Source organism: Physeter macrocephalus, chromosome 4 (assembly GCF_002837175.3).
Source record: "Physeter macrocephalus isolate SW-GA chromosome 4, ASM283717v5, whole genome shotgun sequence".
NCBI lineage: Eukaryota > Metazoa > Chordata > Mammalia > Artiodactyla > Physeteridae > Physeter > Physeter macrocephalus.
In genome coordinates, this window is record NC_041217.1 from 87,708,186 (window position 1) to 87,734,989 (window position 26,804).

Consider the following 26,804-nt stretch of genomic DNA (forward strand, 5'->3'; position numbering starts at 1 on the left):
GGAGATAGATACTAAACTGATAAATAAGATATAATATCAGGTAATGATTAAAGCTGTGAAGAAACCTAAAGCAGAGTGAATACATAGAAAGAGGCGGGAATTGGAGCAGCGCTGTTTTATTTATTTATTTATTTATTTAGCTGTGTGGGATCTACACTGTGGTGCACAGGCTCCTCTCTAGTTGTGGCACGTGGGCTCTAGTGCGTGTGGGCTCTGTAGTTTGCAGCACACGAGCTCAGTAGTTGCGGCGCACAGCTTAGATGACCCGCGGCCTGTGGGATCGTAGTTCCCCGACCAGGGATCAAACCCGCATCCCCTACATTGGAAGGCAGATTCTTAACCACTGGACCACCAGGGAAGTCCTGGAGCAGCACTGCTTTAGATAGGGTGGTTTGGATGGCCTCTCTGAGACCTGACTGAAGTGAGAGCACAGCCATGTGGACATCTAGGCTGAGGAAGCGGTGAGTGCAAAGACCCTCAGGCTGGAGCATGCTTGGACTACTGAAGAAAAGTGAGAAGAGCAGCATGGCTGGAGCATAGGGAAGGGTGGTCCAGAGATGGGCAGCCAGTGGCCAGATCGCACAGGGCCTTTGTAGGTTGTGATTAAGACCTTGGCTTCCATTCTTCACGTGTTGGGAAGCTGTGAAAAGATTGCAAGCAGGGGAATGGCGTAACTGGCCTTCTCTTCTGACAGAATAGGTGTGCGTAGAGTAGCCTTATGGGGCAGGAATAGAAGCAGCGGGAGCAGTAGTGAGAGAGGTGGTACGTTGGACCAGGCTGTTAACAGTGGGTGAAGGGAGACATGGTAAGATTTTGGATATATTTTTAAATGTATCGCCAATAGTGTTTGCTGATGGATTACATGCGGATTGTGAGAGAATAAGATGAACCAAGGATAACTTTAGAGTCTTTGGCTTGAGCAGCTGGGTGAATGGTGGTGCCATTTACTGAGACGGCAAAGACTGCAGGAGAAGCAAGTTTGTGGGAAGAAAATCAAGAATTCAGCTTTGGATGCGAGATGCCTATTAGATATCTAGGTGGAAATGTCAAGTAAACACTTGGGTATATGAATCTCCCAAAATTATATGGTGTAATCATATGGTATAATCTCATCTGGCCATGTGACTAGATAGTATCTTGTGGAGGAATGAGTCAGTTGAGAAGAGGTGGGAGGGCTGAGCACCTGGTGCCCTGAATCACCCCAGCAGGGAAAGGTTGGAAAGAGACTGTTCAAGTCAGCAAAGAGGACTTCGAGGGAGGGACCAGTGAGGTGGGGGAAATAAGACAGATGATGTCATGAAAGCCAAGTGAAAGAAATGTTTCAAGGAGGAAGAAGTGGTCAGCTGTGTTAAACTCAGCTGAAATGTGTAGTTAGATGAGTTCTGAGAATTATCCACTGGAGTTGGAAAAGTATAGGTTGTTGGTGACCTCGATGAAAGCAGTTTCCTTGGAGTACTGAAGTTAAAAGGCTGATTGGAGTGGGTTCAGAGAGAATTGGAGATGGGGAAGTAGACATAGTAACTACAGATCACGCCTTGGAGCAGTTTTATAATAATCCTCCCAACAACCCTGTAAGTTCATACTATTATCTCGGTTTTTATTTGAGGAAATTGAGTAACTTGTCTAGGGTCACCCAGAGGTGGAACCCTGGTGGAAACCAGACTGTCTAATTCCAGAGGTAGTCATCTATACACTATACTGCTACAAAATTAAAATTCTGCTGTGTGCTTTTGAACTCTAGTTTCTACCTATAACAGTGACAGTAAGATTCACAGTAAACATCTAAGATGTGAGTTAGAAAAATAAGTTAAATGTACTTGTCACTGAAGAGTATTTAACATAAGGAGGCTCTGGGACTAATTCTTGTGCCCTGGCTAAACTGTGTCTAGAAGCTATTTTAAACTATTTATCAGACAGTACGTGTTAATTGCCTCCTCAACAGACTCCTTTTAACAGCTAAATACTCCCTGATCAGCTTCGTTTTATTAATTTCTGACTCTCCTTGGCCTCTTCCCAGCCTGGCATGTTCCCTCCATCATGGCTGTTCTGAGAGCCTTCCTTAAAGAGGAGACATGTCATGTATAGCTGATTCACTTTGTTATACAGCAGAAACTAACACATCATTGTAAAGCAATTATACTCCAATAAAGATGTTAAAAAAAAAAAAAGAGGAGACATGTCACATTTTGACTTCCCTCATGATCTCCCAAGCCTGCGTTTCATCTCCATTTTCTAGACCCTTAATTATCTAATTCTTTGGATTATGCCAGGACTGTCTCAAAGGGACCAAACTTCTATGCAGCAGTCATCATTTTAAGAATTATCTGAGGGCTTCCCTGGTGGTGCAGTGGTTAAGAATCCTCCTGCCAGTGCAGGGGACACGGGTTCAAGCCCTGGTCCAGGAAGATCCCACATGCCGTGGAGCAACTAAGCCCGTGCGCCACAACTACTGAGCCTGCACTCTAGAGCCCGCGAGCCACAACTACTGAGCCTGCGTGCCACAGCTACTGAAGTCCACGTGCCTAGAGCCCGCGCTCCACAACAAGAGAAGCCACTGCAATGAGAAGGCTTCACACCACAACGAAGAGTAGCCCCCACTCACCGCAACTAAAGAAAGCCTGTGTGCAGCAACGAGGACCCAATGCAGCCAAAAATAAATAAACAAATAAAGTAATTAATCAATTAAAAAATAAAAAGAATTATCTGAGCAAGCATATGCGAATGGCTATAGAGCCAAACTAATGATGGTCCCGACAAACCCTAATCTCTATTGAAGGAAATTGGCATGTCAGAAGTTAGGAGGTTAATATCTTAGGGGGCCACACCAGAATGAAGAAGCCAAAGAGGAAACCAGGATAACCTTACTTACAATAGGATGGATTGTTCCAGTGCCTGGATCTTTGCAAGAGGTTAGAAATAGCTTTGGTGATTGGTACTAGGACCTTTCATTTTTATTTATTTATTTATTTATTTATTTATTTAATTTATTTATTTTTGCGGTACGCGGGCCTCTCACTGTTGTGGCCTCTCCCGTTGCGGAGCACAGGCTCCGGACGCGCAGGCTCAGCGGCCATGGCTCACGGGCCCAGCCGCTCCGCTGCATGTGGGATCTTCCCGGACAGGGGCACGAACCCGCGTCCCCTGCATCGGCAGGCGGACTCTTCAACCACTGCGCCACCAGGGAAGCCCCCCTTTCATTTTTAACAGTTGTACCCAGTGAGGAAATGGATAATGATACATATAATTATTAATAATAATGTACCTATTCGTGTCACTGCACATGGCATCTTGGTAGAAAATTTAAAAGATAAATATTGGCATTTGTTCCAGGATACAACAAGAAGGATTCATGTGTCAACAGATCAAGGCGACACATGGAGCATGGCCCAGCTCCCCTCTGTGGGGCAGGAACAATTCTATTCTATTCTAGCAGCTAATGATGACATGGTGTTCATGCATGTAGACGAACCTGGAGGTAAGAGCTGTGCAGCGGCTCACCCTTGAAGCACAGAGATTTAAGCTCCGCACCCTATTTTAGTAGCTTTCCTTCTTACATGTCAATTTTTCCTTTTACCCCTAGGACTTTATTAGTGGCCTACTGAATACTCTGTCTTAGAGATGATATGTAGCCTCTGTTAAAAAAGGCCACTTGCTTTGACCCTCTAAGGTGGTTTGTATAGTATGTCCAGGTGTTCTAGAGCAGTGCTGCTCAAAGAATGGTCAGAGGACTGGTACTGATTTGCAAATTCTTTATTACCAAATATGTATGGAAAGGAAGAGCAAGCATTTAGAAACTCTTACAGCCCTTTGACAAAGAAATTTTGTGTCTGTTGTCTCTAATAATAAAAAAAATTTTGAGGATTATATTTTTTCTTTCTTTTGTATTTCATTTTTCTAGTGATAAATTTTTGTTATATTTACAAAAGCATCAGTTTGTGACATAATTGAAATTTTAAAATTGACCTTTCACCACAGTTTGAGAAGCATTATTTTAGAGTGTAAAGATTTAAAGATGTGTAAGATATGAAGCTAAATACAGTGCCTCTGCCACCAGAGTATAACTGAGAAGAGCTTTTCTGTAACATCTGATTAATTTATTCAACAAATTCAGCATCTACTATATTTCAGGCACTAAGCTGGGTACTAGAATTAAAGATGGCCATGAAGATCTTGAGTATCAAACCTTGATTGACTCTCAGGTCTGCGTGTACATCATGAAGAGAGACAGTTGGCTGATGTGTGCAGTCAGTCATCATGTGTCATGTGTATGACTCGACTATTGTTTTCTCTCTGTTCCCTCCCAAGACTCAGTGTTTTTGTTTGTTTGCCTATTCCAGATACCGGATTTGGCACTATATTTACCTCGGACGATCGAGGCATTGTCTATTCCAAGTCCTTGGACCGACATCTCTACACAACCACAGGTGGCGAGACAGACTTTACCAACGTGACCTCCCTCCGTGGGGTCTACATGACAAGTGTGCTCTCAGAAGGTGGGTCTCGGCACAGCTCTCCTTGAGCTGAACATGTTGGGGGTGGAGGCTTTTGGGGAAACTGAGGATCCTATCCTCCCCAGTAATGTTGCTTGCCTAGTCAACAAGGCTATCCATGTAAATTCTGGCTCTCTATTTTAAATAAGTTTTGGTAAATAGAACTAAGAAATAACAAAACAGCATCAGGCAGAAAGAAAGATTTGGGGGGTTTTACGTTGTTTATAAAGTAAGTCTTCTGTGTTGGGAGGTTCAGGCCTACAGGAAGGAGTTTAGACCACTTACTGCTTTTCGCCTGGTGGAGGGCGGAGTGATAGCCAGCCGAGATTCCTCTTGCATTCTCTTCAGTGGTTCTCAGACCTTACCTTTACTGTGGCCCAGTTGTACAAGTAAACACATTACTCTAAAGTACAAAGATTTGTTTAGGTTTTGTTTATGTATTCACTTTTTGGAAGGAGGTGGGGGATGTTTTTTTTCACTTTGTAAAGACCTTGCAAAGTCCAAGTGATATTGACACCCTAGTTCCTCCCTGACCTCACTTCCATCTCCTCTGTGCTTTGCTCACTCTCCTGTAGTCACTCCAGCCCTCTACCACTTAAACACACCAGAATCGCACACGCGTGGCTGAGAGATTTGCACTGACTGTTCTCTCTCTTTCCCCAGATATCTGCAAGGCTGACGCTTTCCTCCTCCCAGCCTTTGGTCATGTTACTTTCTGATGAGACCTGCCCTGACTATCCTATTTTAAATGTCAGTCTGCCTGCCCCTACACATCCACACTCTCAGTCCCCCTCTAGCTGTGCAAGTCTTTTGCATAGCACTTATTTTCTAACATACTATCTAATTTACCTATGTACAATGTCTAGTGTTTGTCTGCCTCACCCTACTAGAATATATATTTCACAAAGTTGTTTTTCCTGATTTGTTCACTGATATATTCCCAAAGCCTTACAGCAATTTTCATGTAGTGGACAGGCAATAAAACATCTATTGAATAAATGAAATTTACCTTATTTGCTTCCTTTTTTGATTTTCCTTGAGAAATTCAAAGCATAATATCTTTGAATTTAAACCTGCAACAGTTTATCTCATTAAGACTAGAGAATGGGGAAGACACATGAAGAAAAAAAAGGAAAAGGTAAAAGAGGGATAGGATATGGAGTGGCAGAGGGACAGAAATTAAGAATTATTAACTGAAACTTAGGCAGATACATTCAAGTCTTGAGATTCACTAAAACAAGCCCCGTATCATGGCCTTGTCTGAGTCACGATTAGAATGCCTTCCCACTGTAGATTTTACTTCCAAGGCAAGCAAACAAGGAAGAAGAATAGACTTCAGCCTGTTAGTGCTGGTAAGGAGATAAAGGTATCTTTTTACAAGAGTACCAGTGTAGATGATTTCTGGGATCAGTTGGATCCTGTTCAGGTGGGAAGCCTCCTTCAAATATCATACTCACCAGCACCGAGCCATTTCACTGGATGTAACAAGCTTGTGGGACTCCAGGGTTCTAACGGTGTTATATAGTCTCTGTTAGGGGAGAGTTATGCAATGATAAACTGAATTTAATAGGGCGCTTCCAGTGTATCAGGCTTAATAGCATCCTTTTCCTATTCAGATAATTCTATCCAGACTATGATCACTTTTGACCAAGGAGGAAGGTGGAAGCACCTGAGGAAGCCTGAGAACAGTGAATGTGACGCTACTGCAAAAAATAAGAACGAGGTTTGTTTTACTCCAACCGTCATATGTATTTGGAGCAAAGAAGCCATTCTGTTCTGCTCTTATTAGTGCCAGGCTTTTGAATAATGAAGTTTTGTACTTGATGGGGGTCTACAGATAAAGGTGGAAAATTTGGAAATGAGGGGTTGAAATTAACTAGGATGTAGGAAATAGGAACGGTGAAGAAAGACCAAAATATTATGGCTTATTTGTCTTTAAAGAAAAACAAAATTGAAGGCTAACAATTTGTGTTGTACTAAACTGCTGAATGAAAACAGAGTGGACAGATGGGCCGGTGATTAGTTAGGAGTTCATGATGGCAGCTATGAAACTTCAGGAATTCTACAGAAAGCCATAGACCAGCCATTCGTGAGCAGTGCAAAGCCGTACTGGCCAGAAACAAATGAAGGAGAACTTGGCCTCTCTTCCCCTCTGCCAAGGCTCCACGTGGCCGGTGGGTATCGGTGGTGACCCGGTGTGGCATGTGGAAGCAGGAGATGAGCCCTCTGAGGAGAGACCGAGAACTAGAAATACAAATGCATTGCTCCAGGAGATCCCAGGTTTCATGACTGACAGGGCTTGACAGCCAAGAAAAAAAGGAAAAACAAACAAACAAACAAAAAACAAGCTTTATGTCTGACTTTTACAGAATTTGAGAGGAGCTTAGTGGAACCCTGGGAGTTTTCTTCAAAAGTGACAGTGTTGATAATTCCAAGCTCCCCTCAGAGTACCTGTGGCTGATATGCACTCTGCTGTCCTGGCTGGGCTTTCTGTTTTGTTTTAAGAGCCTCAGATAGTGTGAGATAAATGTACCTACACCACCCCCATCACACCCTCTCTCTTCTCTGTATTCATGAGTGCTGTGGAGTGTCTCTCCCCCTCCTGCTCCCCTTTTTCCATCCCTCCACCCTGGCCTCGCCCTGCACCTGCCCTTCTCACCTTAAGCCTGGGCAGGTACAGTGGCCTCTTTACTTACCTTGACACTCTCACGCTGCTGTGTCTCTCCCTCCCCAACACTCTTTGTGGTTCCCCTTTGCCTGTGATCTGGCGAATGAAGGTCCCCTCCTCCCCTGTCAGGCTATCTTCTGCCTTTTCATTGTCATTGCCCATTTTATCACTGGCACACCCCTTGTAACTTCTGCTGCTCCTGGAACACCCTGCACATAGCTGCCTCTTGCCCACATTATTCCTGGGGAAGTTGTACCTGTCTCCCCTACCCCCAGTTCATTAGGGTTAGTGGAAATCCTAACCATCCTTAGTGCCCATCTTCAGTTAGAACTAATCATTGCTCTTCGTTTCATTAGCAGTTTGCTTGAAGCTTTTTTTTAATCTCTGTAAAATATACATGGCATAATATTAACATTTTAACCAATTTGAACCTCTTGTAAAGCACTAATTTTCATCCTGCTTTATAGCTCAACTAGTTTCTGAGAAATGTTTCTTAAAGACAGGACTGGGTCTTATTCAAATCACCACCACATCTTGTACAGCATCTGAAGTATGTCAGGCATTCATCAAGTTTATTTGTGTGGAATCATACTTTAAATATTGATCAGAGGCTTTGGTGTAGTGCAGGAATAAAGTAAACTAAGACAGATTACACATGCGAAAATAATTGCATAGTTGTTTCCCAAATATACTAATGCATTTCAGAATCAAGAATATCCCACTGAGGGCTTCCCTGGTGGTGCGGTGGTTGAGAGTCCGCCTGCCGATGCAGGGACACGGGTTTGTGCCCTGGTCTGGGAGGATCCCACATGCTGTGGAGCGGCTGGGCCCATGAGCCATGGCCGCTGAGCCTGCGCGTCTGGAGCCTAGAGGCCCGCGTACCGCAAAAAAAAAAAAAAAAAAAAAAAAGAATATCCCACTTGAGCCTATAACTCAATAACAAAAGAACAAATAACCCACATTAAAAATGGGCAAAGGACTTGAATAAACATTTCTCTAAAGAAAATATACAAATGGCCAGTAAGCACATGAAAAGATGCTCAATATCACCAATTATTAGGGAAATGCAAATCAAAATTTTTGATTTGTGAGAGATCACCTCAGATCCATTAGGATGGCTACTATCCAAAAAATAAAAAATAACAAGTGTTGATTGGATGTGGAGAAATTGGAACCCTTGTGCACTGCTGGTGGGAATGAAAATTGTGTAGCTGCTACGGAAAACAATATGAGGGTTCCTCAAAAAGTTAAATGTAGAACTACCATATGATCCAGCAACTCCACTTCTGGGTATATATCCCAAAGAATTGAAAGCAGTGTCTCGAGATATTTGAACATGCATATTTATAAGCAGCATTATTCACAATAGCTGAAAGATGGAAGCAATCTAAGTGTCCATTGACAGATGAATGAATAAGCAAAATGTGGTATATAAATACAATGGAATAATATTCAGTCTTATAAAGGCAGGGTATTCTGGCACATGCTGCAACATGGGTGAACTGTAAGGACATTACGCCAAGTGAAATAAGCCAGTCACAGAAGGACAAATACCGTATGGTTTCATTTATATGAAGTACCTAGACTAGTCAAATTTATAGAGACAGAAAGTAGAATAGTAGTTGCCAGCGTTGGGGAAGGGGAAATGGGGAGTTACTGTTTAACAGGCACAGAGTTTCAGTTTTGCAGGACACAGAAGTTCCAGAGATTCATGGTCGTGATGGCTTCACAACAGTGTGAATGTACTTAACACTACTGAACTGCACAGTTAAAAATGGTTAAATGATAAATTTTATGGTATGTGATTTTTACCACAGTTTTTTTAAAAAAGAGTATCCCACGGAAGTCTGGGTTAATACATTCAAAGCCTTATTAGAAGACTGTGAGATGAGTAAAAAAATTGCACCTTTGGTTTTAATCTAAGCTTTGCTTTCTTTCCACAGTGCAGCCTTCATATTCACGCTTCCTACAGCATCTCCCAGAAACTAAACGTTCCAATGGCCCCACTCTCAGAGCCTAATGCTGTTGGCATAGTCATTGCCCACGGTAAGCAGCCCACCCTCACTTCCGCAGGAAGAAGTGGCTGAGCACACTGAAACTCAGTCACAGTGTCAAACCCTTTGAGAAAACCACCATACGTGGCTTTTACCATCCTTTGCAGAATTTCTTGCAAGATAATGATACTGTGGGTTTTTCATAGACTCTCATCAGAGAGCAACATGACTTCTCCCTTTACCAAATTGTCAGTGGCCTTTTTTTCAATTACAAGAGGCATGATGGGAAATAATCAGAATAAACTCATTCAGAATTATTCTCTTGACAGTAAATCCTCTCTGTTTCGTTTCTGACGAGATGGTGGATTGTGTTGTAGGTAGCGTGGGGGATGCCATCTCAGTGATGATCCCAGATGTGTACATCTCAGATGATGGGGGTTACTCCTGGCTGAAGATGCTGGAAGGACCTCACTATTACACCATCCTGGATTCCGGAGGCATCATTGTAGCCATCGAGCACAGCAGCCGTCCTATCAATGTGATTAAGTATGCATGAGCTCAGCTCCACCCACACTATCTGCATGGAGAGCAACTGTGGGATGTTTGTCAGTTTGTTGGGGGGAAGTTACAGTCCCTGATTCAGATTTGTGCATTCTACAGAGCTGTAGGGAAGGTGCTTGAAAGGATTGCATTTAGGGCAACTCAAATTAAATGGCTGTTTTTTCCTCTGACTCCCTCTAGCTAGCACTTTTCGTCACTTTTAAAAAATACTCTTCTCCCTTCCAACAAGAATATTATGGGAGCATTTAAGCACTCTGGAGGGGAAATGACTCCTTAATTACAAGTTCTTATTATATAATTTCTGTTTGTTGACTTAGAAGCTCATTCTTACATGGGTCACTATCCTTTCTTTCCTTTGGAAGAATTTTTATAAAGGCATTTTCTTCCATTATTTGAGTGAATCCCTTTTCCCCATTAACTATAGGCATTACAAATTAATATAATAGTCACTAAGCCATCACCTAAATATGAGAGTTTTTCTCTGATTTGGGATCAAACAGCCGGTGGTTTCCTGATATTCCCATAAAATGTTGATCCTCTCTCATGATCTTTCTCTTATTGTGGTTTCAGGTTCTCCACAGACGAGGGTCAGTGCTGGCAAACCTACATGTTTACCAGGGAGCCTATCTACTTTACTGGCCTGGCTTCAGAACCTGGAGCTAAGTCTATGAACATCAGCATCTGGGGTTTCACAGAATCTTTCCTGACTCGCCAGTGGGTCTCCTACACCATCGATTTTAAAGATATCCTTGAAAGAAACTGTGAGTGTCTCCTTTGAACTTTTCTACCAGAAACTTTTAAGCTCATTTTCCTAAATAACCTATTCAGTTTAATTTCTTCTAGCTGGAATAAGAAAATCATGTGTGTGAAAGAGGACTGAAGGATGTTCCATGTGAGTTAGCAGGCAAAGGGATGGTACCAGAAAAGCACTTCCCTCTTTGGATTAGCACTGTCCAAGAGAAATAAAATGAGAGCCACATATATAATTTAAATTATTCTATCAGCTGGCTACATTATAAAAGTAAAAGAGGCAAAATTTATTTTAATAATATAGTTATTTCAGTATGTCCAAAATATTATCATTTTAACTTGTGAGCAATGTTTTTAAATTATTAATGAAATATTTTACATTCTTTCTTTAAGATATTTTAAAATTTTTATTGGAGTATAGTTGATTTACAATGTTGTGTTAGTTTCTGCTGTACAGCAAAGTGAATCAGTTATACATATACATATGTCCACTCTTTTTTAGATTCTTTTTCCATATAGGTCAATACAGAGTATTGAGTAGAGTTCCCTGTACTATACAGTAGGTCCTTATTAGTTATCTATTGTATATATAGGTGTGTGTATGTCAGTCCCAATCTCCCAGTTTATCCCTCTCCCCACTTTCTGCCCTGGTAACCATAAGTTTGTTTTCTACATCTGTGATTCTATTTCTGTTTTGTAAATAAGTTCATTTGTACCTTTTTTTTAGATTCCACATATAAGCAATATCATATGGTATTTGTTTTTCTCTGTCTGACTTCACTTAGTACAATAATCTCTAGGTCCACCCATGTTGCTGCAAATGGCATTATTCTTTTTATGGCTTAGTAATATTCCATTGTATATATGTACCACATCTTCTTTATCCATTCCTCTGTCGATGGACATTTAGTTTGCTTCCATGTCTTGGCTATTGTAAACAGTGCTGTAATGAACATTGGGGTGCATGTATCCTTTTGGGTTATGGTTTTCTCTGGATATATGCCCAAGAGTGGAATTGCTGGATCATATGCTAGTTCTATTTTTAGTTTTTTAAGGAACCTCTGTACTGTTCTCCATAGTAGCTGTACCAATTTACATTCCCACCAACAGTGTAGGAGGGTTCCCTTTTCTCCACACCCTCTCCAGCATTTATTATTTGTAGACTTTTTGGTGATGGCCAGTCTGACCAGTGTGAGGCGATACCTCATTGTAGTTTTGATTTGCATTTCTCTGATAATTTGTGATGTTGAGCATCTTTTCATGTGCTTTTTGGCCATCTGTTACATTCTTTTTCTTCTAACTAGGGCCTCAAAATCCAGTGCATATTTTACACTCACCCTTATGGTAAATCTCAATTCAGACCAGCCGCATGTGGACATCTAGGAGAGTATAGTTTTACACTTTAGATCTCTGTAGAATTTTCTGAGAGTTTTTTCTGCTTGTAAGGATAATGCATGTTTATGTTTGTCTAAAATTATTTCATAACACTTCAGGGTTTTTCACACTTGATTACAGCAAAACTGTAGAGGAAACTCTAGAGGAAAGTGTGTTATAAAGAGCATCTAACTGAGTGTGTCACTTATCAAAATGTTGAAGTGAGGAAGTTTTCATGCAAAGAGTTTGGCTTGACCATTTCAGAATGCTGTGACTTCAAACTGGAAGGCATGTTAAAGGCCCAGAAAATGGCTTCAGAGAAGTTAAAATATTCATTGCCAGGTGTTCCTAAAGAATCACAAGCAAACCCAGGCCCCCAGTACCAAAGATGCTGACATTGTCCTGAAAACATGGAGGGTAAAAGAAAAAACTGGAGAAAAAGTGACCACCCGTGACCCATAGTTGCTTTCTGGCATAATATGATAGAAGACTTAAGTATCAAGAAGCTCTGGTTAAATTTGGTCCTGTTACTAGGCTGTGTTAGGGGCCCGTTTCCTCAGCATGTTAATGTAGTGAGTCCTGCAGGAAGCAGAAGCACTCAGTTTGGACCTTACTTTTCTACAAGATGTTTCAGTGATTTAAAATCGGAGAGTCATTATAATCTAAATTCACTAAATAGGCTGTAAAGGAGCTGGCTTATGAGTTTTCCCCTCAGCAGGCAGCTCTACAGTTATCCCTAAAGTTTAACATCATTAAAAGATTTGTTAAGCCCCTGCTCTTTAACAAGCCCTGTGCTGGTCTTCACATCCCAAAAGATAAAAACCTAATCCACAGTCTTTAGGCCACAGCCTTTGAGTCATTTTTCCGGGAGTGGATGATATGACAAACTAAGCCAGGTTGACTGTCATCACAGTCTTCATTTGAAAGCCAGTCAGCAAGAGTTAAAAGTCTAGAAAGTATGTTTCCCCTTTCATTTGAAGCAAACTAACCCATAGTGAAATTAAACCCATGCTTTTGGCTAATTGGTGTCTTGTCCTAAAGGCAAGCATCTGGTTGCTTACCTCTGACAGCTCCTGCTGACCAAGGGCACAGGTGTGCAAGAATTAAAGACAGCAGCTTCTCAGTCTGGAAGGAACCTTAGAGGTTCTCCATCCAGCTCCCCACTTCAAAAATAAGGTTTTTCCTAGAACTCAAATGGGCCGTGAGATGCAAAGACTCCTCCCTTGGCATGAAGAAAAGCCAATTGCTGGTAGGCTCCCACTAGTGTTCACTTTCATTTGCAATTCCAAAGTGAAGCAATAGGTTGAGTCAGACATCCCTACTTTTCTTCTCCTCGTTCTTCCTGTTGCCTGGCAGCTGCCTCACATGGGTGGGTTCTGTCCCATGCAGTTTTCTGAACAGCCTGTCTTTCTTTTAGGTGAAGAGAAGGACTATACCATATGGCTGGCTCACTCCACAGACCCTGGAGATTATGGAGATGGCTGCATTTTAGGCTACAAAGAACAGTACCTACGGCTACGCAAGTCATCCGTCTGTCAGAATGGTCGGGACTATGTTGTGACCAAGCAACCGTCTGTCTGTCCCTGCTCCCTGGAGGACTTCCTCTGGTATTAGCATCCCTCAGATCCCTATCAGCCATTTCCCATGCTGGAGGAGGCAAAAGACAGTTCAAAAATATTTAAATCCTTTTCTTTCCCTTCTTCCTCAAGAGTGGAGAACTGTTGCTTCTTATTAAGGAAATTGAGGCGCAGAGAAAGGGAACCAGAGTTGTTAATAATTTGAACAGATAACATCGTATCAGTTACTTATTGGCCGGAACCAGCAACAACCCCTGGACATCCTGATTTGGCAGTGGTGGGAAGGAGAGAGGTAATAAGGAGGATGAGAATTAAAAAGGAGAGAGAGAGAAGATGATAGGACAGAAACACCAAGAAAAGTGGTACAGGAGCTAAGAGGAAACTGGACTTTAGCAAGCAGCCTGACAGCCTGGGTGTAGCAGGTAGGGTACTAGGTTTGGGGTCGTCTGCAGGACTGAAGGCGGAAAGAGTGTGGATCTGTCCTGAGAGAGGAGGTGACATCAGTATGTATGGTCTGTATGTCCCATCAAGGCTTAGAGGCCATCAAGGTGGACTCCCTAGAGTTCAGGACCATCCAGGCTTAAGGATTAGTTACTTGGCTGGCACAGGGTTAGTTGATTATACAAGGGCGAGGGAGTCCTTGGGTAGCCTAAGCAAGGTAACTTAGGGCAAATAAGAGGAACTGCTTCACATCACAGGTAGTAATCTTATGGAACTTGTTACCTGCAAAAGATACTGACAGGAGGTAGAAGTGGATTTGGAAAAGAAGGCAGGCTGATAGCAGTCCTGTCCTCCCACAATGTATTCTCCTGAACTGCAGGTGACAGAGAATACAGGACTGAGCAAACTGCAGTCTGACCCAGTGTGTTTCCTCCTGCGTGGCTCATATCTGTGGAATGGCCAGGGGTCCTCCCTTCTCTATTTCCGCAGGGGAAAATATCACTCAGATCACTTTGATGTTGTAATAGGGCTAGAGCTTATTGATACTGTCAAACTCTGAAGGGCTGTCTCCCATCCTTAACTGGACACAGGGTGGCTCTTGGTCACCTGAGCTTCTGCTATTTTCCAAACACGTTGTGCTTCTTCAGAGCTCCATGCCATTGTGCATGCTGCTGCTTCTTCCTGGAAATCTTTCCCTGCTTGACCCCCAAGCCTGGTGAATTCCTACTTGGCCTTTAATACTTAGCTCAGATACCGCCTTCTTAAAGCCTTCCCCAGCTTTTCGTCATCTAGGCTCCTAATACAGTACTTACCATATTTTAATTATTGTATATAGATTTGCTTCCACTATTAAACTCCAGACTCTTTGAGCACATATTGTATTTGATAATCACATAGTCATAATGATAGCAGCTGACGTTTTTTAGCAGTACCTCTGTTTACACTTCCCCTCAGCAGCCCCGTGAGAGAGGTACTCTGGTTATTTCCATTTCACAAAGGGAGAAATGAAGGTACAGAGAGGTTATGACTAATTTGCCATCCTGTGACAGAGCTGCGATGTGAACCTGGCCGTTCAGCTCCAGAACCTGCACACTGTACCCCACATGCTTGAGAAATGTGTACTTTGTGAGTGGGAAGGGTATGGTCACTGAAATTTTGGATTGAACACATAAAATTTTTGCCAGAAATTTCTCCTTGCTGTTGGAGGCGTGGTGTCTTCTGTATCTTTTGTTCTCTCTATCCTCTCCCTTAAATATTTGTCAGAAAGGCTTGAAGTACAAGCAGCATCTATATATTACCAAATATTCATTGAATATTTTCTATGCACAGAGCAGTGCAAAGTGGTAACAGGAAGTTTATTATAGACTCTCCTGGTAAGATGCACATAATTATGTTTGAAACAGAAGGTGGGATCCTTGGGGATTTAGAAAAGGGAGAGACTATTCCATCCAGAGCTGAAAGGTGGTAGGTGGGTCAAAGAAGGCTTTGTAGAGGAGGTGGCATTTGGGCTGAGCCCTGACGAGCCGTAGAATTTGACCATGCACATCTGAGAAGAAGCAGGTCGTTAAAGCCTGTGGACTCATGTGGGCTTAGACCCCCCCAACAGCGTGATCAGGAAGGGTGTGCTGGAAGATAGGCCATGAGGGGAAGTCACAGTAGTCACGATAAAGAAGTGAGTGGGTCCAGATGGGGGTGCTCAGGCTGTTTCCAACTTAGATGGTGGGAAGAAAGGTAGTGTCCTGGACAAACGGAGGAAATGACCGGAGGGACTGGCACGAAGGAGGAAATGTGATGTATTTTGAATGTTTTGTTTATTTGAGGTTCTGTCAGCAGATTTAGGTGGCAGTGTCCAGCAGGTATTTGGAAATGTAGGATTAGAGCTCAAGAGAGGTAAAACCTAGAAGTTTTAGTTGCAACAAATAGTTAAGCTCATGAAGGGGGAGCAAGTACAGAGTAAGAGAATGAATTATAGGATCTTGGAAAACATTGCACTTATGGGTTAGGAAGAGAGCAGAGCAAGCAGTGACCAAAGAAACAGGCGAGTGCAGCTCACAGGGCCTCAGTGGGCGGGGCACAGCAGTGTGGCAGGTGCCCCAGGATAGGTGGTCAGAGTGAACGAGACAGAGCCCCCTAGGTTGGATGACTGGTGAGCCCTGGGGGGCCACAGACATTCATTTTCAAGGTTGCAGAGTGGGGTCAAAGCCCAAATGCATAGAATAAAAAGTAAATGAGTAAAACAGAACAAAGAAAAAATATTTTTTAAGAAATCTGGCCAGTAAAGGAGAGAGAGTGGTGAAGGAAGAGGACAGGTTTAGGCTAAGGAGAAGCCTCCAGGCGAGTGGGACTAGTGGTCCCTGCCACGCTGTTCATGAAGCAAGCCCACGCCCAGGGGCAGTAGGAAGGATGGGGCCGAGGCCGCTCATGTCATTTCTTTGGGGAAAGCAGAGAAAGGAGAGCAGATGGGTGGCGCTATGGAGAGATGGGATGGAATGGAGGGCAGGAACAGGCATTCACATTGGCGGCAGGGACCATCTAAGAAACTAAGAGGGACACGGAAGTGGGGAAGGCAGGAAAGGTTTAACATACCCGCCATGGGTAGAACATGGGTAAATGAGTTATTTGGAGAGAAATAAAAGAGTTGCTAAGTGTCCCTGAGTTTAGATCTGTTGCTGATGTACTATTTCTCTGTGTCTTAGTCACGTGAGTCCCCACCCCCTGCAGGCTGCCCTCCTTCCCTTCCCGGAGCCTGAGCTGTCTGTGTGGGACTCCTAGCTACTGAGTCTGAAGTCTGCCAGGCCCAATCCATAAGCTATTTTCCCTCAGTTCAGCCCTCCCCATGTGCTTTTTTTTCCTAAACAGACCTCTTTATATGTCACAGGCTTCCTTAGCTTCTTTCTGGCAACCCAAGTCTGGAATATTGACCATCCACTGCCCCATATAAAGCCTTCATTGCTAGTCGCTTCCTGTCTTTCAGCAACTTTGAAAGATACCTTATTTGCTGATTCTTACAGTGATTTTGGCTACTTCCGTCCAGAAAATGACTCCAAGTGTGTGGAACAGCCAGAACTGAAGGGCCACGACCTAGAGTTTTGTTTGTATGGGAGAGAAGAGCACCTGACGACAAATGGGTGAGATGGCTGCTTCTCCCGTATCGGGACTGAGTCTCCACTGTGCAGAGTGAAAGCTGCGTCTCTCCGCATAGTTCTGAGCAGTATTTGAGAGCACTCTAGAAAAATACTGTCTGCTAAAACTTTCTGTGATGGGGGAAATGTTCTATAATCTGCTATGTCTGATGTGGTCGCCACTAGCCCTGCCCTGTGTGGCTGTTGACACTAGTGTGAGTGAGGAACTGAAGTTATTTTAATTAATTTAAGTGTAAATAGCCACCACAGTAGAGAGCGCTGCTCTAGAGGAGGCTCACTGCCTCCTTCCCTGATAAACACTCCCCTCCCCTGTGGTTTATGTACCGTGTGTTGACGTGCTTTCCCTGGTCACAGTTCTTTGACACAGTCTCTTAAGGCAGAAAGGTGGCATGTCCCTGCAGCAAGGCAAGGGATGTGTGGTCTGTCCAAGGACTGAAACTACACAGAATATCCCCAAAACATCCCTGCAGATCTCCCCCAAGGCCTGAAAGATGGTGTAATGACCAGAAGTTTTTCTGCAACTTTAAAAATCTTGTTTTCAGGAAGTAAGCAAGAATCCAGAAGTACATCCTTGTATTCTGTTAACAAATTTTCTCTGCCTCTCAGGTACCGGAAAATTCCAGGAGACAGATGCCAGGGCGGAGTGAATCCTGTTCGAGAAGTGAAAGACTTGAAAAAGAAGTGCACAAGCAACTTTCTGAGTCCAGAAAAGCAGGTATTTTAAAGTAGATCTGATTTAGATACAGGTGGGGTTTCAAGTTCTGCCAGGAATAGTCAAAAAGTTACAGTGTCAAGAACTCTATTACTGAGTACAAGTGGCCAGACTACTTCTGTCAGGCTTCCCTTCGTACAGGAAACTGTCAGGATGAGGGATGGTCACATAACCCAACGATAAGCTCGTCTACTGAAAACGTTTTTGTTGGGGAAAAAAAAAATGGTATTCAGCAAAGTTTTTCCAAGTCTTAGATGCATACGGTTGAGGAAATTTCTGAGGCTCAGAATCATTTAGGAAAAAGACTCAAGAAGTTCGGCTGTAAAGGGCTGGAGTTTTACACATGTGGAAGGGAAGGGCACTGGACCATAGGTAGGGTGGATCTCTGTGCCGAGTCATGTCAAGTGTGTTCAGAATGAAAAACTGAACTATGACAATAAGGGGCTGGTTTTGATTTAGAAGCAAGTTTTAGGGCTGACTACAGTTCTGTAGCACTGAACTATCTGGCTGGGATGTTGGGGATATGGTAAAGAGGAAACCTCTTGATAAAGAAGCACTGGCCCAGCAGTGAGACTTGGGGCAGTAAACTTTGGGCCCCAGGTTCCTAATCTGGAAATTGAGAGGTGGACAATCTGCAGTTCCCTCCTATCTAACCTTCTAAGGGATGAGGGCCTGACAAGGGGTGGGATTAAGAAGGCAGTGGGAGAAAAATGTGTGGGTGTGTGTACTTGTCGGGGGCAAGTTCCTCCTCTGCATCCCCGCCCTGCACTCCCGGTGGCTGTCCTCAGAGTGTTTGTGTGTGTGATTGCACAGGACTCCCGCCCACAGGGACACAACTTGTCCCAGAATCCAGCTCCGCCTCCTCTTGGATACATTGAAAACACACACACCCTATCTCCCACCCAAAAGCAGGTAGGTCACACTCAAACAATGATACGAAAAGCTTATTTGTAAAAACATACCACAACTTAAGTAAAAAATAAATCTTGGTGACATAGGATGGCTTGCCTAACGTAACATTGGCACAGCTCCTTCCCAGGTAATGGCCCTGTTTTAGATTCCTTCAGCCCACTTATTATCATAGTCTCCCTTTCCTGCTTCACCCTTAAAAGCTCTGAGACTTATAAACAGTGGTAGTGGGGAACAGTCACAATTACCATTTGATCTAGGTAGTTGCTACGGCTTCCAGTGTAACTTTGACGTGGAAGCCACTGAATTTGCACCATTCTGACAGCTTTAAGGCAGTTGAAGTTCTGGTTTCCCTCTGCCAGCTGTGATATTCTCCTGGTAGCACTGAGATGGTTCATCTTGGGGGCGGGGGTTGGGAAAGTATCATCATTAGGTGCCTAGAGACTGCAGATCATTCAACAGAGAAATAGGGGAATGAGCAGCCTCTTTGAATTCAGTCCTAGAATATGCACACCCAAAATTGTTTGTGTTTGTGTTTTAATTTATCAAGAATTCCAAGTCAAATTCTGTTCCCATTATCCTGGCTACTGTGGGATTGATGCTGGTCACAGTCGTAGCAGGAGTGCTCATTGTGAAGAAATACGTCTGTGGGGGAAGGTAAGGAACGGAAATCAATCAAACCAGAAAGTCCGCCGAGGGCCGACGGTTGAGTCTGCCCCTGGCAAAAACTAACTAGTTGAAGTGATGTTCCTGAAACATCAGGCCCAAATCTTTCCTTACATTTTCCATATGCCAGCTATGGGCTGTGCTTCCTATATGTGTGACTCATTTCTGCAAGTGTGTAAAACTTGGAAAATCCACCATCCTATAAGAAATGCCGCCCTCCTCACCATGTGAGAGTTGACGGTGGTTTCCACCCACAGGTTCCTGGTGCATCGATACTCTGTGCTCCAGCAACATGCGGAGGCCAATGGTGTGGATGGTGTGGATGCTTTGGACACAACCTCCCACACTCATAAAAGTGGTTACCATGATGACTCAGATGAGGTGAGACTATTTCTTCTTGAGGGGTGGTCCAGAAATTTTTAAAAAGGGTGATCTTTTCTTACTCATGATCAAGATAATGATTGAAGCAAAGGAGGGTATAAGCTAGAAGCAGCAATTTAATGACTGTAAGACTTGGCCAACCCAGAAACTAGGTAATGGCTTTCAAAATAGGGATTTTTTTGGTCTGTAAATAATATGGCCTATGTCTTTCTTTTCAGGACCTCCTGGAATAGCTCCTCAAAGGAGCTGGGACTGAGCACAGATGATGGAACCGCAGTACCTCTTACACTCCCTGTGGCTCCGACTTGGGGAAATAAATTTCCCGTTGCGAGGGACCCAGCTCTGTTTCTGCTGCTTCCATCAAAGCCAAAAGGACCTACACTAAAGAAGTGGGGGGTGGGGACCCTAAACACTCTTACAATTGGCCCTGAGAAAAGAGGGAAAATTTTTAATTCTTTAACTTTTCATTTCAAGTTCTGTCATTTTGCAAGGTACGGGCCCTTTTCGGTTTTGTTTTTGTTTTTTAAGGGAAATGAAATGGAATTGAAGGGAACTTTTCACTAACCCCACCGTTGCATGTTTTGCATGGCGCCTGCCCCAGGGCACCTGCCAGCTTCAGCATCAACTCTCACAAAGCACTTGGTGCCGTCCCTGGGCTGTGCTGGCAACATGAAGCAGCCGCAGGGATGAGCACAGAGGCTGCTATGACTGGCACAGCCTGGGCAGCCTTTCTCCATCTGGGGACAGCCCCGCTCCAAGAACATTGCACACCAACTCCTCACACAGATCCCTGCTTTTTGTTGTTGTTGTTGTTGTTTTTTCAGGGACCATAGGCCACAGTGATTTTTCTTTTCCCCTGTTTAATTAGGCAATACCCTCATTAATTGCCCTTTGGCAACTAACTTACATGTGCTTCCAAGACACTAAATCAGGAAAACTTAAAAGGCAATATTTTTAACTTGGGGCAGGAAAAAGGGAGCAGCAGAGAATTGACTAGATTTAGCACCTATTAAAGGAGGAACTCTTGCTTCTTCCGAGATCTTTCAAGCCATGCTTTGTGTGTGTGCCAGTGGACTTGCTCAAGGTCTGGGTTCAGGCTTGCCCGGGCTGTGTGCCCAGGCTGAGCGAGCTCTTTGCTGGAGTGGCTGGTGGCATGGGCCGTGCAGCCCCTGAGGATGGCACGTCACAGTCTTCTGCATCCCCTCCTGCCTGCTGTGCTGGCTCCTTGGTGAATCATTAGAATGGCTGCTTATTTGCTTCCTCTTAGGTTGCTGCTCTGCATGGAGCCATGACTAGACATGTTTTCAGATTTAGGCTTTTTTTTAAAAATCAGAATTTTATTACCAGACTCTCCTCCTCTGCCCTTTTCCCCAGCTTTGCCAAGTAATTTGTTGGCATGAAACTTTTGGCTGAACCAACTGAAAAACACACTTCTAGTGTAGATGATGTTTCGTGTGCTACATTAAGTTCGTATTTTAAATTTAAAAAAATTTTCCTTTTGACATTTTAAACAATGAAATAAATTAGAAAATGTAGCAAGACGGATTTTGGGGTGGCCATATAGTGATGGAAAGCTGCAATCGTTAGTTTTAATACAGCTTGACTATTTGCTATACAGGAATATAGTAGTACGTTTTCAGTCTTAGCATACCTACTGTGCCGGTCACAGTTTCTCCCAATAATTATGATTGGGACATTCTTTGGTAAACTGCCGTTTTGCTGCTAGTTCACTTTATGGCTAGAAAGTCAGGAAAAAGTAAATGTGCCAAATTAACTGTTGTCAGAATGCGTGAGCAGATGGCTGAGTTCTCTCCTCACCAGAATGGATTCACAGCCGCAGGGAAAGTGGGGGAGGGAATGGATGGAGAATTCTAGAGACTTTGAAACTACAATGAGTCAGGGAGCTATAAAGTTGGGGCAGTTTTTGTAAAGAGAGTTAATACTTGTTAGAGCCAGAGAACACTAGTCTTTTAGGAAAAGCTCATTCCTTTTACAAGGTTTTTAAAGTAAAAGTAATTCCAAAGATATACCAGCTCACAAATGATTAAGTATCGGCTTTTGTCCCAGTCGCCCTCACCTCCTGCCCAAAATGAATTTGATGTCCAGAAAAGACCTACTTACACCATACACCTCTTCTCCCCGCATATACCCGCTGGGGTAGGTGTGCCGATATATGGTAATTTTCTGATTAGTTTTAAGATGTAGGAAAGTTAATATTCTTCTCTAACCGTATAAGATTAGGGCTCTTTGCCTATAATGATATTTCTGTAGAACTTGGCAGTTTTCACAGCAGTTTTTCTCTTGCATTATGTCATTTGAACCTTACAACATTCTCGTGAGATTTAAAAAAAAAAAAGGCGGGGGTTGTGATCCCCATTAGAGATTGGAGCTGAGGTACAAAAATGGAGCAAGTCGCCAGGGTCCCTGTGTGTTACGATCAATGCCAGTGGTTGCCTTCAGATCTCGTGTACATTTTGATGCGTGCCAGTGCTGAACACCTGGAGCAGGGCTGCTTTCTTATAGATGACTTGCTATTCTTTAGGACGCGGATCAGTGACATTTCTTTCAGAGCAGTATTTAGCTCTTTTTTTGCCACCTTAGTAAACAGAAGAGTTTATTCTCCTGTTTTTTCATGGCTGAAAACAAAAGTAATGGTAATTTTGAATATGTGTTTAGAAACTGCCCCTCACCTTGTTGAGGGTCACTGTTCAAGAGTGCAGGAATGGAATCTCCATTGATGAGTCACCCTCTTCATTCTTCTTGTCCTCCCACCCCTGACTGGCTAGCGAGCTCAGTTGGTTTGAGGACTGCTAACAAGCCTGGCTAGTTAGCCTTCTGTGTCAACCTGCTCTCACACAAGTGTATGCCCTCAGCCAGAGAGGAAAACAGCCTAAATCCGTGACAGCTTCTAAGAAAAGAAGATTTCCAATTTTTCCTATCAATGTTAGGTTAGGAGAATTATCTTTGAAAGTAAAGTTGTGTAAAGTCTCAGGCTTGATAGCAAAAGGTTATTTCAGCAATAGAAGTTAGCACTGTAAGGTAGGTTGGACATATTAGACCGTCCAAAGTGATCTGAGCTCTAAAATCCAGGCGGAGAACTCATCATCCTTCGTGCTCTGTGGACAGGTGTCTTGGACGTAAGGGGGGGCTTGGTTTTTAGTGAGACCAGAGACCAGGGATGCATACACCTAGGCTGTTCATCGAATGGGAATGCCCCTTAGAAGAATGAAAGTGTTTGGAGGATTGTGGCAGTTCTAGGCTGGGCTCAAGAGATTCAACAGATTAGCTGTAACTAAAACTCAGAATTTGCTGTCTGCCTCTGAATAGGCTTTCCAGTGTGTGTCTCTCTAATTCTTAGGTTTGCCTCTGGGCCTCTGCATGCCCAAGCTGGCCTTTCATCCCTGACAGATAAGTAATGAGCTGGCCACTGCTGGCTCTGTAAACCACTGCTCATTCTCCCATGGCCTTCATCACGGTACAAGGATAGAGAGAGGAGTGCAGGGCAGTTCTGACTTGAGTCATTTCTTTATTTTCTAGGCAAATGATTCAGGTAGAGAGATTCTCTCTTTCCTTTTCGGAGAGCTTTAAAGAGCCCCACTCCTGTATGCAATGGCTTAGCGCTCGCCCTGCTCATTTTCGGTACCGCCTCCTTGCCCCACATGAAGCCCAGATACTTGGAACTGCTAAAATAGGAAGAGATTCAGCTTTTCAACTTTGCTACCACCTTCCCTCAAGCAGGAAGATTAACATGGACTTACATGTCCTTTGAACAAAAACCAAAGTTTAAGATTTGCCACATGATGGAGTGATAGGGAGGGCCAGACTTTCAGCACTGGCACTCAGCAGGTGCCAGACTTTCTGTTCCATCTGCCACTGATTCGCCCAGCTCAGGCAGCTCTGGGAGTGCTGTCCTGCCCTAGCAGAGCCCAGGCCTCACCCTCATGGAGGATGATTAAAATAGCAGGAACATGTTGATTTCTTGACTACTTTGCATTATAACAATAAGAATCAGAACATTAATTAGAAATTGTCTTCAACAACTTAACTGTATGCATTTTTTCACACTGGTACATTTTTAAGCATCCTTGTTTATATAGGATAACTTAAACTAATCTGTACCTTTCTATATATATATATGTGTGTGTACATATATACATGTATAAACTGTATAGCGTCCATGTTAATGATTTATCGATATGTCCCAAGTCTTTAATGCAGTTCTCATCCTCCGCATGCCCTCAGTTTGTGGTCGGGTGACTTAAATGTTCCTGATGATTCTGCCCACCTCCTGTGTTTGGACGTCTAGGGAGGAGGGGTTTGATGGCACCCTCCTTATCCTCGTGCACAGAAATGCTCAGGGTCCCCGTGTGCCTGTTGTCCAACCCTGTCTTGTCTCTTGTTCCCTATCAGCATGTGGTCCCTCCTTGCTCTGTAACTTCTCTGCCTCCACGCCAAGCTGTCGGTACAAAAGTGTAGAGCAGTATTAAGATCGTTACTGCATGTATGCTAAAAACCCAAGTTTTCTGTTCCCTTGGGACAGAGAATTGCATGTGAGGTGGGATAATCAAGTTTCAATGACCAATGTCGGTTACACAAAAAAAGCCAGACCCTAGAATAAAATTCCACAAAATGGAAATAAAACTCAAATTTCTTTAGCATTGTGTAAATAAATCTGGGTGTGTTTAACTTTGTACTGGTAATTTTCTGTATATTTGCAATATTTGGGTTAGAAATAAAACAGACTGGACTTTGTTACCTGACCTACTAAAATGACTAAGCTACAGTTTGTTAATATGAAAGCTTTTCCAGTTTTCTAGCTTCAAAAATCAAACTCCAGCAACCAGAGAATAAGTCAGTTAAAGAGCCAGGACTATTCATTTATAGCATGTAAGGTATTAGATAATTTATGGGAAAAACTACTCACCTTTTTCTGCTTTGTGCTCACAAAGATCTACCTCCCATGGGTATTTGTTAAAGCAGCTTTCTTGTTCTTACTCCGCGAAAGTCTAGCTGAGCCACCCCGTACAGCTTCTCAGTTTCAACCGCTACACTCTTCCTTCTGCACACAGCAACATGTCATCACTCTCTTGAGTTCCATGTTCTTCTAGCAGGTTGATAAGTAACACCAAGGAGTTTACCTTCCGCACCTTTTCCATCTGCCCCCTCTAACGTTTCTCCTGCTGCTCTTACTCGTCGTCCTTCCTGACCCATTTCATTTAAGGACCTTCAAAGGGTTGCAACTTTCCTCTCCTCCAAAATATTTCTTTTAGGGGAGGTTCCTGCCCACCACCACTGAGCCTTTAGCCAAGCCTGACGACTGCTCAGCCTTCCGTCCTGGCGGGCATTTCCATTTAATGCTCACTCTGGCGTCATGGTCTAAAGATGACCAGGCAGAGACCTTGCTCTTGAGGAGCCCATGTCTGCTGGAAGAGTCCTCCCCCGGGAGGTTATCCAAGGTGGTTTATTTTCGGGAATTCTATCTAACATAGTGTTCTAAGACTTCCTGCAACAGAATCAGTAGGTTGTTTTTTTTTAAATGCATATCCCACCTAGACCTATTAAATTAGCCTTTCCAGTGGATAAGACCCTAGGAGTCTGCCTTTTTTATTTGATTCTTCAGTTGCAACAAGGAGCTAAGACCAAAAGCCTGGGCCAATCTCATCAAAGCATGGATTAAGTGGGGTATAAGAGGGGGTGTTTGGAGTCACCTGGTGTACTGTCTGGACTCGTAAGGGCTTTGTCTGGGTCAGACAAGAGAAATAGGTCAAAGAGGCCTTTACACAAATCCTGACATGACACAGTGCAGCCTCTCACTGCCAGCCCGTGGTCAAGCTCCGCAGTCACCCTCTTCAGTCATCCTAGCTCCTGATAAACAGCTTCCTGGGCACCAACGGTGTCTACAGGTTGTCCTAGCCCTCAGTCCCTATACAGGTTGCAAAGATGAGTTCTGGGCTTCTGTCCCACACCCCAGGATAGTAACGGGCTCCCAGGATCCTAATGACTGCCCCCAATTTGAGGGCTAAAGGGGAAAAATGAGTAAGGAGCTCATACATTCAACCATACTCATTTGTTTCCATAAAAAATAGAGGAGGGGAAGGGGGAATGTGGGAACTCTACTTTCCACTCAACTTTGCTGTGAACCTAAAACTGCTCTTTAAGTCTATATATATATATATATATATATATATATATATTCACAGAGGGGATGCCAGCTTCTGGAGATGAGAAAGTAGAGTATGAGAGGAAACCAGATTGATTGGATGGAGTGCATGGAACATATAAATGATGGTCTGGTGAGCCTAGAAATCACATAGGACCTTTAGTATGTAACACCTACTGTGCTCTGGCCACTTTCATGTACGTTTACCATTTTATCTTCAACACAATTGTGGCATCGTCATCCCTCGTTTCATGGACCAGGGACCTGAGTTTCCGAGTAAGGGATTTTCCCAGGGTCACCTAGCAAATGAGTGAGTAGTTGAGCCCAGAGTCACACTCAAGTCCTCTAACCTTATGCTCCTGGCTCTCCACTCCATCACTGCTGCCTCTCACTTAATTTGTACTTTATCTCATAGGCAAAAGGGAGCTTTGAAAGGTCCAAGTGCTGGCCCAACCTAAAAATAGCTTACATTTATCGAGCACTTAGTCGGCTACATTCTGCTAAGCACGTTACCCAGATTACCCCCTTTGAATCCTCACAGCAACCCTATGGCTGTTATCGCCACTTCACAGATGAGGAAACAGACCTGAGAGAGACTGTGATGTGTGGTTACAAGTCACACAGCCAGTTGGTGATGGAGCCAAAGTGAGCCGGGGAGTCTCACTGCTCCAGGGTGCAGACTCCGCCCTGCACTGCCACGGGGGGAGTGGAGAGGATGGGGCCGCCCCCATAAAGGCCGAGCTGACGAGACTTTACAACTCAGCGAATGTGGGAGCAGAGAGGGAGAGACCACCTAAAGGTGTGCCTGTGAATCAGCTAATCCTGGGGCCCCTTCCTTGGACCTGGACACCCTCGGATGAGCTGGAGGTCAGGAGCCGAGATGTCACCCAATCCTCCTGCCAGAAGCCAGAGGGCCCATTTGGATGGTCTGGGTGGGGAGGGGCTGTTTGCAGCTCGAACGCTCCCCTCCCTCCCTGG

General features: G+C 43.7%; 1 protein-coding gene across 4 annotated transcripts in view; it reads left to right on the plus strand.

The window, feature by feature from the left end:
• Nucleotides 1–20,995, plus strand: part of SORT1 (sortilin 1) — a 69,747-nt gene extending 48,752 nt beyond the window's left edge. For 2 of the 4 annotated variants that reach the window (XM_024119734.3, XM_024119735.2), the window contains exons 9-21: nucleotides 3,331–3,475; nucleotides 4,338–4,493; nucleotides 6,107–6,213; nucleotides 9,102–9,204; nucleotides 9,530–9,698; nucleotides 10,284–10,474; nucleotides 13,255–13,444; nucleotides 16,867–16,983; nucleotides 17,605–17,713; nucleotides 18,524–18,622; nucleotides 19,170–19,276; nucleotides 19,543–19,666; nucleotides 19,885–20,995. In XM_024119734.3, the coding sequence (XP_023975502.1) occupies nucleotides 3,331–3,475; nucleotides 4,338–4,493; nucleotides 6,107–6,213; nucleotides 9,102–9,204; nucleotides 9,530–9,698; nucleotides 10,284–10,474; nucleotides 13,255–13,444; nucleotides 16,867–16,983; nucleotides 17,605–17,713; nucleotides 18,524–18,622; nucleotides 19,170–19,276; nucleotides 19,543–19,666; nucleotides 19,885–19,899 (1,632 nt within the window). In that variant the 3' untranslated portion in view covers nucleotides 19,900–20,995. The remainder of the gene's footprint in view (nucleotides 1–3,330; nucleotides 3,476–4,337; nucleotides 4,494–6,106; nucleotides 6,214–9,101; nucleotides 9,205–9,529; nucleotides 9,699–10,283; nucleotides 10,475–13,254; nucleotides 13,445–16,866; nucleotides 16,984–17,604; nucleotides 17,714–18,523; nucleotides 18,623–19,169; nucleotides 19,277–19,542; nucleotides 19,667–19,884) is intronic. The other 2 variants (XM_024119736.2, XM_024119737.2) reach the window with 1 other exon arrangement.
• Nucleotides 20,996–26,804: the final 5,809 nt, after the last annotated feature.